This window comes from Protomyctophum parallelum, assembly GCF_964188405.1.
Source record: "Protomyctophum parallelum genome assembly, chromosome: 11".
NCBI classification, from domain to species: domain Eukaryota; kingdom Metazoa; phylum Chordata; class Actinopteri; order Myctophiformes; family Myctophidae; genus Protomyctophum; species Protomyctophum parallelum.
Genome location: NC_139707.1, coordinates 9,499,866 through 9,508,491, shown reverse-complemented (window position 1 = coordinate 9,508,491; position 8,626 = coordinate 9,499,866). Strand labels below are relative to the sequence as shown.

The window sequence follows — 8,626 nt, the reverse complement described above, 5'->3', positions numbered from 1 at the left end:
GTTGTAAGAGGAGGCACGGTTCTTGTACAGCAGTGGTTGTCAGTCTCAAACATTTTCATGTCAAAGGACCTCCAACATTGATGTGTGTTTGTTTGTTTGGCTGTCATTTGAAAGGATTTTGAGCCAGGGGCCCCCTATGAAAAGATTTGTCTAGCTTAGCAAGCTCCCAAAACATTAAATATTGCTTAAGTGTTTTAAACCGCTCGTAATGTTCCCCTCTGGAACCGTCTCAAGGACACCAGTGGGGGCCCCGGGCCCAGAACCAGTGATTTATTGTATTAGCTAATTGTTTTTTTACAGCATCTTTTATTGAATGATGTGGTTAGTTATGCTGAAGACACAGTGGAGACAACGAGGAACAATTTCCTTAAAACGAGCAGAGCATGAAATGCGACACAGGCTCCAAGCAGCCCGGAACCAGGGTTATTATTGTGGTTACAAAGTCAAAGTCAAGACCATTATTATGGTTTTGTATTTTTCCTTTGTTTTTTTGTTTTCATTTCATTTTCACTTTCATATATTTAAATTATCAAGTCTATAAGTAAAAGTATCTCTATACTAGCACCCCCTAGTGTCTATCTGTGCATGCCACTGCAGCTGCACATGACAGTGAAGAGCAGCAGAGCACAACGTGATGCATATAAAGTTCATCATGGTTACCTGGACATGCTTCTGGTCTTGGTAAGTGCTTTACTGATGACCAGGGAGGGTGCAGACTGTCTCCGCTGGGCCAGGGTCTTCATCTTCTGCACACAGAGAGGGACAAATAGGAGATGAGACGGGTCAACGTGTGTACGTGCATGCATGCATGCATACATGCGTGCGTGTCTACTCTGTGTGCGTGCGTGTGCGTGTAAAAGAGAGGATCAGAGAGCAGTTGAATAAAAGCAGAAGAGGGGCACCAGATGGAGAAAAAAAGTATTGTATAATAAGATTAACAGACGTTAAGAGGGGAAGCTCTGTAAAGATAAGATAAACTTTCAGGTCAATGAATGGGAATGGCCCATCCTATAGCACAGTGGTTTTCTCTCAAAGCAACCAAATCAGCTCCACCACGTCACCGTTAACCCTATTCATCGACCGCCTACGCCAGGGTACCCCAATAGGCGGCCCGCGGGCCATTTGCGGCCCACAGAGCGCCCCCTTGTGGCCCATGAAAGAAGAAAAAAAAAAGAAAAAAGTTATTTTCTTTTCTTTTTTTTTAAGGGTCCCAGATATAAATGGCATTAAATGGGGGTCAGTAGCCTATGCATGTCAAACTGGGCATCCTTTTCAAATGGGGTCTTGCCCTGAAAATGAATTTTCAGGGCAAGACCTCGACCTCGCGCGTGCAGACTCGGCCCCCAGCCTGGTACGCTAGTCAAAATATGGCCCTTGAGGAAAATTAATTGGGGAACCCTAGCCTACGGGTTCACAAGGCGTCGAGATACCACGTGTTGTGAGCTTTATAGATGTGCAGTTTTCAAAACATCTTGAACAAAATGTGCAAAACATTGGGAATGAATTTGAAAGATTTGAAAAATTTGAAAGAACACAAATAAGTCTTTCTTTATTTTTTGAGGGCCTCCTATATGTCCAGCTTTGTGTGTTTCTGTGTATACCAAAAATTTCAGATGATTTGATTGGCTGAGCACGGAATGGGATGTATGTTGATGTATGACGATAAGAGCTTCACAAGCTTTTTTTCATTCTTTCATTCTTTGGCACAAGGAACCCCATATTAACAAACCCACCCATTGTCTTTTACTCCAAATACATATCAATTTGAGGGGGTCCTTGACATGACAATGTTTTCAGAATCGACTGCTATAGCAGAACTGAAGCATAGTCTTGGTCTCTGTGGTATGTCAGGCATCCCCTATGGTCACCGCAGTCATTCCATTCCAAACCTAATCTATTTACACCATACCGCCAAAACCACGTGAGGCAGAAGGAAAAAAAGAGACTGGTGCTCATACTATACAGTACGTTCATTCAATCTGGAAAGGGGGGGGGGGGGCAGAAAAAAGAAAGATGTGACAGAAATCAAATATAGCGTCCGTTCGTAACCTCATTTCAACGTGACCCAGAAGTAAACACATTCCTTTCCTCTGTAATGTAAAGTAAATCAAGTTAGTCAGTCAGTCAGTCAGTCAGTCAGTCTGCTTGATCGCAAACACAAACGCATCAAAAGTAGCATATGTGCAAGCGTGAAACGCCGTGCAGAGTGACATGTTTTGAGCTCGTAGATCTGCTACATTTGCTACTTATGAATTTGAATCCTTAAAAAGTTAAAATGTGCGCAGCACCGAGTGCCGCGCTACGAGCTTGTAAGTCTGCTATTTCTTTTTTTAATCGTGAAAATGTGCCTCGCTCAAATCTTTTAATATATATATTCTTTGAGAGCGAACGATTTTAACGGAGGCGGGGTCCCCGAAACAACATATTTTCACATTTGGGTTGGCGGCCAAATACACATAATTCTGGGGGTCCTTGACATGAAATATTGAACACCACTGACAGAAACATAAATTAAAATTTCGACATCATGCCTAAATGGGCTAATCCAGGGTTCTCAACCAAAATGGAAATGAAGAGTTTACATAGTACACATAGTATGTACACATGCATACACCTTCCCTAATGGTTCTGTTTTCAGTATTTATTTATTATTATTGTCTCTATCATCAACGTCATTGTAGCAGTCAATGTATATCGGGGGTCGGGAGGGAGGGAGGGGGCTAATCTACAGATCATCTCAAGCTACAGTGACTATATAAACTCATGGTATAGCTTTTAGAGCTCCAACACATAATTATACAGTAAGCTACAGTAACTATATAAACTCATGGTATAGCTTTTAGAGCTCCAACACATATACAGTAAGCTACAGTAACTATATAAACTCATGGTATAGCTTTTAGAGCTCCAACACATATACAGTAAGCTACAGTAACTATATAAACTCATGGTATAGCTTTTAGAGCTCCAACACATATACAGTATAGGCCTAAGCAACATCATGACATACATCACACAGATTGTTATCCAAGAAGGGAACAGGATGTGGCATGTGGATGTTCAACATTTCAATGTAAATTCTTGGCCTACGCCACTATTTACATTCACAGAGACAAGGCTTGTCCTGTAGTTAAAGCTATGTGCAAAGAACCCACCATCAAAACGCTGACAGGCTTGACTGCTTCCCAGATATTGTGAAATACTCCAGAAACTATAATAGCTATACTCAACTTAACACTGCTTTGTGAAAGCAGAACTCGGTCTGTTGCGCAATTTCCACTGACAGAATGTGCATGGACTTGAGGGGGTCTGAAGGTGCACCGTTGAACATGTTCTGTTTTTGACTCCACCACACTTGAGCCAAAGTCAGATGTCCTGTCATTCATGATGGGCAAATAATGTTAGTTGTAGGGTGCAGTTGCACATTAAAACACCACCGGGAGGAGGGCGCTGTTTACTAGAATTTCAGCGCCTCAGATAATAACAGATCAGATTTGATGTCCAGCTCTCTGGTCGGTCCATAGCGTTAAAGGATCATGGAGCTCTCTTCTCTTTCTAACACTACGGACCAGTCAGAGCTAATTGATTTATATAAAACGCCTCCTCTGATTACCAGGACATGGCATTCACACTGTACAAATATAGCGCAGTGTGTGTGTGTGTGTGTGTGTGTGTGTGTGTGTGCGTGCGCACGCGTGCGTGCGCATCATACAAACCGCCGTTTAGCCTTAGAAGCGTTTAGCCTGTCCGCATTTACTATAATCACTGTGAAAATAGATTAAACTTCACAGGCTAAAGTCTAAAGGAGTCAGTGTAATGTGAGCAGTAATGTGATAATGTGCAGGCGCAACATCACTCCATAATATAAGCGCGTCTGTTTCGCAGCGTGCATGCTGTTGGCAGACTGGCAGGGTGGCACAAAGAATTAATTAATGAAAATCTCATTTGTAGCCTTTATAGGCCTACTACTCGTGAGGGTGGCTTCTTCAAAAAAACAGAACAGATATGCTATGATTGAAGGTAACTAACAACTCGTTATGTAGATCAGTTCTTTGTGGAAAGTGACTCTCGATGGAATGAATGAGGCTGTTCTATAGTTCTACTGAGACACTGATTAGAGCACACTGTGTCATCAACACCTTATCTGCTTTGTCTCTAAGACTCCAACATGATTAGGTTTAGATTTAGAACCTAATCAATTTAAATAATAGGATTCAGCTTAGCCTATAGTGATCCAGAAATTGCTCTCTGTGTAAGCAATAACAACACAATAGCTGAATAACCCTAAAATAAGGACAATCCTCACCATTCCCCTATAGGCTTAATTGGTAAATAATAATACATATTAGCTTGCCTAGTACTTTTTTGACTGGCAATAGCTATATGCAACTGCTAAAAAAGATATATAGACTGCTGATTCCCGAGCAGTTTGGGGCACAATCAGTGCTGTATTCAGTCAAAAAGTAGACCATAGCCTACGAGGCAAATTTCTGGGAAATTGGGAATAGCTAGAACGCAAAACAGAACCACATGCTGGAATCTCAGATGACAACATGCACTCAAAAATCTATTAAATAATCAATAAATATAGGGATATAGCCGTTAAAGCATTGTCAAATTAATCACCCAAACAGCTCAGACGTTAATTACCATATTAAAAACAGCTTGTTGGAATCGGAGCAGTGTTCAGAGAGAAGAACGACAACGTAAAGAACATTTTCATTTCGTGTATAGTTAATAACAGCCAGACTACCTTCTTGTTCTCTGGTGGTGGTGGAGCAGCAGCGCTGACTTTGCTCCCCGCCGTCAGAGACTCGGACCCGGGTCTATTCTGCTGCTGCTGCTGCTGCCCGATCGTTGCCTGTTGCGGCGACATGGTTTCCATCAAGACAAGACTTCTATAATAATAGATCCACTCGGGCCAAAGTACCAACAACAAAGCGAGGCAATTATATTCCCACTATAGTCCCATTATAGTTCCAAAGTTATCCATGGGTGTCCGACGAGAAGAAGAAGCGCTTAAAAACACCAGTGGAGAAGACGGTCCGGGAGAACCCTGCATCTCACACGACGCACACTGAGCGCTCAGAGAGATAGAGAGAGAGACAGCTGGATGAAGGACTGAATATTTGGGACTCCAAGCACGGCGGCATGCAGCCGAGCAGAGCCACTCAGAGCTCCGTGCGTCTCCACTGCTCTCCTGTCTCGACTGAACTAAACTGACTCACTGAGGCTGAGCCACTTGAGTCTGCCTCGGCTGTTCCAACCATGCATGCGTTTGGATGACGAAAGACCACGGGCGCGTTCTGCTGTTGTTGTGTGTGTGTGTGTGTGTGTGTGTGTGTGTGTGTGTGTGGGGGGGGGGGGGGGGGGGGGGATTCGATCTAAGCTCAGGGATCCGATCTAAGCAAGCTCTGTTAATATTAATGTAGGCCTGGCTAAAGGTGATATTTCGTGGTTGATGTTTGTGTGGACAAAAGTTATTAAACTCATATCCCCATCTCTTTAGTGTTACCAATTTCAGCCAATCAGCAGAGAGTATATCCATTTATTATCTTCATGAAAAAAGGAAAGGAAAGAAAAGGAAAGGGAATGTTGTCATGGACACCCAAATTGAGGCCATAATTATGTCAAATGATTCTGATTATGACAGATATGTTCCGGCTTGAATTAAATGAAATAATGCAAATGTCAGAACATTTTTTTCAAGTGAATTGAATTATATAGTGCGGAATAAACTACTCCTCATTTGGCTGGATATACCCTGTGCAGAGTGACACCCTTGGCCTGAAGGACCCCTGGGTCACCACTCCCCAGACGCCACATTGACAACCTGTCTCCATTAAGCCACAAAGCAACAGCCATACAGCATGGTTCCTAAACTTGTTCATGTCAAGGACCCCCAAATTGACACTAATTAGCCCACAGACCCCATTTGAAAATATATGCCATGCAGGGACCCCCCTTAAAGTGCAAATAACATGCATTTTAAAACTGCTTTTAATATTTAATAATCATATTGTCTATGTCCCTCAAAGTTATTTCTAATGGTTTGAGCCTCAATCACCACTGATATAACCAGGCCTTGTCATTTCTTTCTGGACTTTGAAAGCAGTTTTAGCTGCAGTACCACACTTTCCTGAGGTGGAGAGGGTGCTGATATGCAGATTATTTAATATTTGAGTCATTATAATACTCATGCTAGATAAAACCAGGCTTGTTTCCATTCCATGCCAGCTTGGAAAATCAACAATGGTGGACATTGTAAACAAAGTGGAAATGCAAATTTGCAACTGAAGACTGAAGAAAAGGAGGAATTATACAAAGTAGGGTGACATTGATGACATCACGATGAGGCCAAAATCAGTCGAGCTGTTTCTGAGAGCAATTTCCATTAAAACACCCATATGACATGAAGGCCTGATTGTTCAAAATTGGTTATTTGTGGGGATAGAAAACACACATGGGAGCCGCAAAAACACAAAAGAAATTGAAAAAGTTGAATTTTATGTTATAGGTCCTTTAAGAGAAGATTATTACAGCTCTAGCAGTGATTCTCAACCATTTTAATTTCAAGCACCAGCAGTTGGACATGCATTAGGCCACGGACCCCTATGTTTAATGGCATTTTTATCTCTAGGACGCCAATATTGTAAAATCAATGTTAATTTAACTCTGAGAGAGTGTACAAATGGAATTTGTACACTCTCCAAGTTACAGACCCATAAGGGTCCATTTGGTTCCTAACAAGCTTGGGTCCCCCTGGAACTCCCTCAAGGACCCCTGGGGGTCCCCGAACACCACTTTGGGAACCCATGGCCTATACAGTACAGTCTCTTCACCAAAAATAGCATATTTACAAGCTCACAATGCGTCATGTTGTAACGCATTGTGAGCTTGTAGATCTCCCATTGTGAATGTCGTCCCCCCAGAATAGGGATGCTGGGGTTTAAGTGGCTAAATGCCAAGTCTTTTTCAGTCCTAATGGAAACAAACATTCTCTCCAGTTTTCCCCGTGATATACTGTATCTATATGGGGAAAGATTTTCAAATTTATGTACCATTATTATGACAAAAAGTCACACAATGTATTTAAGGGGTGCCGTCCGTGGATGAAAAAAAAAACGTATTTACAGGAGTGACCTGAGCCAATAAGGTTTGGCGACTGTGAACCCAGACCCGAGTTACAGACCCACTTTTGCATGGGGACCGCCTGGGGACCGCCCCTCAAAACAACACCCCGGGGGTCCCCAGGCCCCACGTCGAGAACCAACGTCCTACGCGCTCTGGAGAAGTGGAGCAATATAGAAGCGTTACTGTTCTCGCGCTACAGGAAAGCTGTTTTCCAAGAGCACTGGGCCAGGTGTAGGAATGCGCCGCACGCTGCCAAGAATAACAGGTCTCGCGGAGAGGAATTCTTTAAGTGTTTTTTTACATATAGGCATGACGCATGACACATTATAGCTCAGCAAATACTTACAGTATGCCTCACTGTATAGCAGCACTGCCCAGTTGGGTGGGTCTGTGTTTGCGTAGAGAGAGAGAGAGAGAGAAAAGAAAGAATTCCTCAGTCAGTATCCCTCTGTTAGTCTACAAGAGGCCCATGTTTTTGAAACACGAAATTTCGTAAGTTTGAAATTCAACTGCAAGTTTTCCAAACCCCCCACCCATCCCCAAAGTGGCAGCCCCTCTCACAGTCTCCATCTCTCTCTCACTCTCACTATCTCTCGCACACACACACACACACACACACACACACACACACACACACACACACACACGCGCGCGCACGCGTGTCACGTGCGCACACAGGTGAGGACGTGTTTAATTGCTCACTGTAGGTCAATGTGTCACCTATATACAAACAGAACGGTATGCGGTGACTGTCGCTGTTTATCTGTCTCTCAGAGGGTGGCAGGCAGGCGGCCCTGCTGATAAGGCCCCAGATAGCCCCGTGCCCCGCGCCTTTGATCACCTCACAAGTTTGCATGAAATATCAGAAGGGGAATACGCTTGGCTTTTGTCTGAAGGAAGAGCCCTTGACTGTTGATGCGAAAATGGTACATTCCTTCACTCTGTGGCTAAATCATCCTTTCAGCGCAGACCGGCGATGCCAAGTCACATTTGTTGCCGAGCTGAAATTACTCTTCTTCACGTGTCCTTGTTTTAAGGGTGAAGAGAAGACGTTTCTTTTCCCCTTTTTGCTCTCAAGAGTTACATTGAAGCCTGTCTGTCTGTCTGTCTGTCTGTCTGTCTGTCTGTCTCGATGGATACAAAGCAAAACAAGACAATGTCGGGGCGTGTCCGTCAGTCTGTTGTGGTTGGGACTGCCAATGCGCTGACCACGGCCGCCACTGTTGCCATGGTCGTCTTCTATCCGCAATTTTCCACTCAGTCATTTGAGGAGGCCCCGGTTGTGACAACAATAAATTCAGCAGTTGGTGCAGTTATTGCCCTGGGCAGCTTTATGGCAAGAACAACACATCACTCCTCTCCGATAAGCAAACATGACTACAACAAAGTGGTAAACCCCTGCATGCTAGCAGCCCCTAGACCTGTAGAGGTCATGTTGCTCCTTACACCTGACTGGCTGATGGTGGGATCAAAGCAGTGGTCCTCAAACCTT

At 43.6% G+C, this 8,626-nt stretch overlaps 1 protein-coding gene across 1 annotated transcript in view; it reads right to left on the bottom strand.

Moving 5' to 3' along the window:
* Positions 1-5,214, bottom strand: part of LOC310866559 (uncharacterized protein) — a 34,256-nt gene extending 29,042 nt beyond the window's left edge. The window contains 2 exon segments of the mRNA XM_083776207.1: positions 661-746; positions 4,754-5,214. Of these exon segments, the coding sequence (XP_083632333.1) occupies positions 661-746; positions 4,754-4,885 (218 nt within the window). The 5' untranslated portion in view covers positions 4,886-5,214.
* Positions 5,215-8,626: the final 3,412 nt, after the last annotated feature.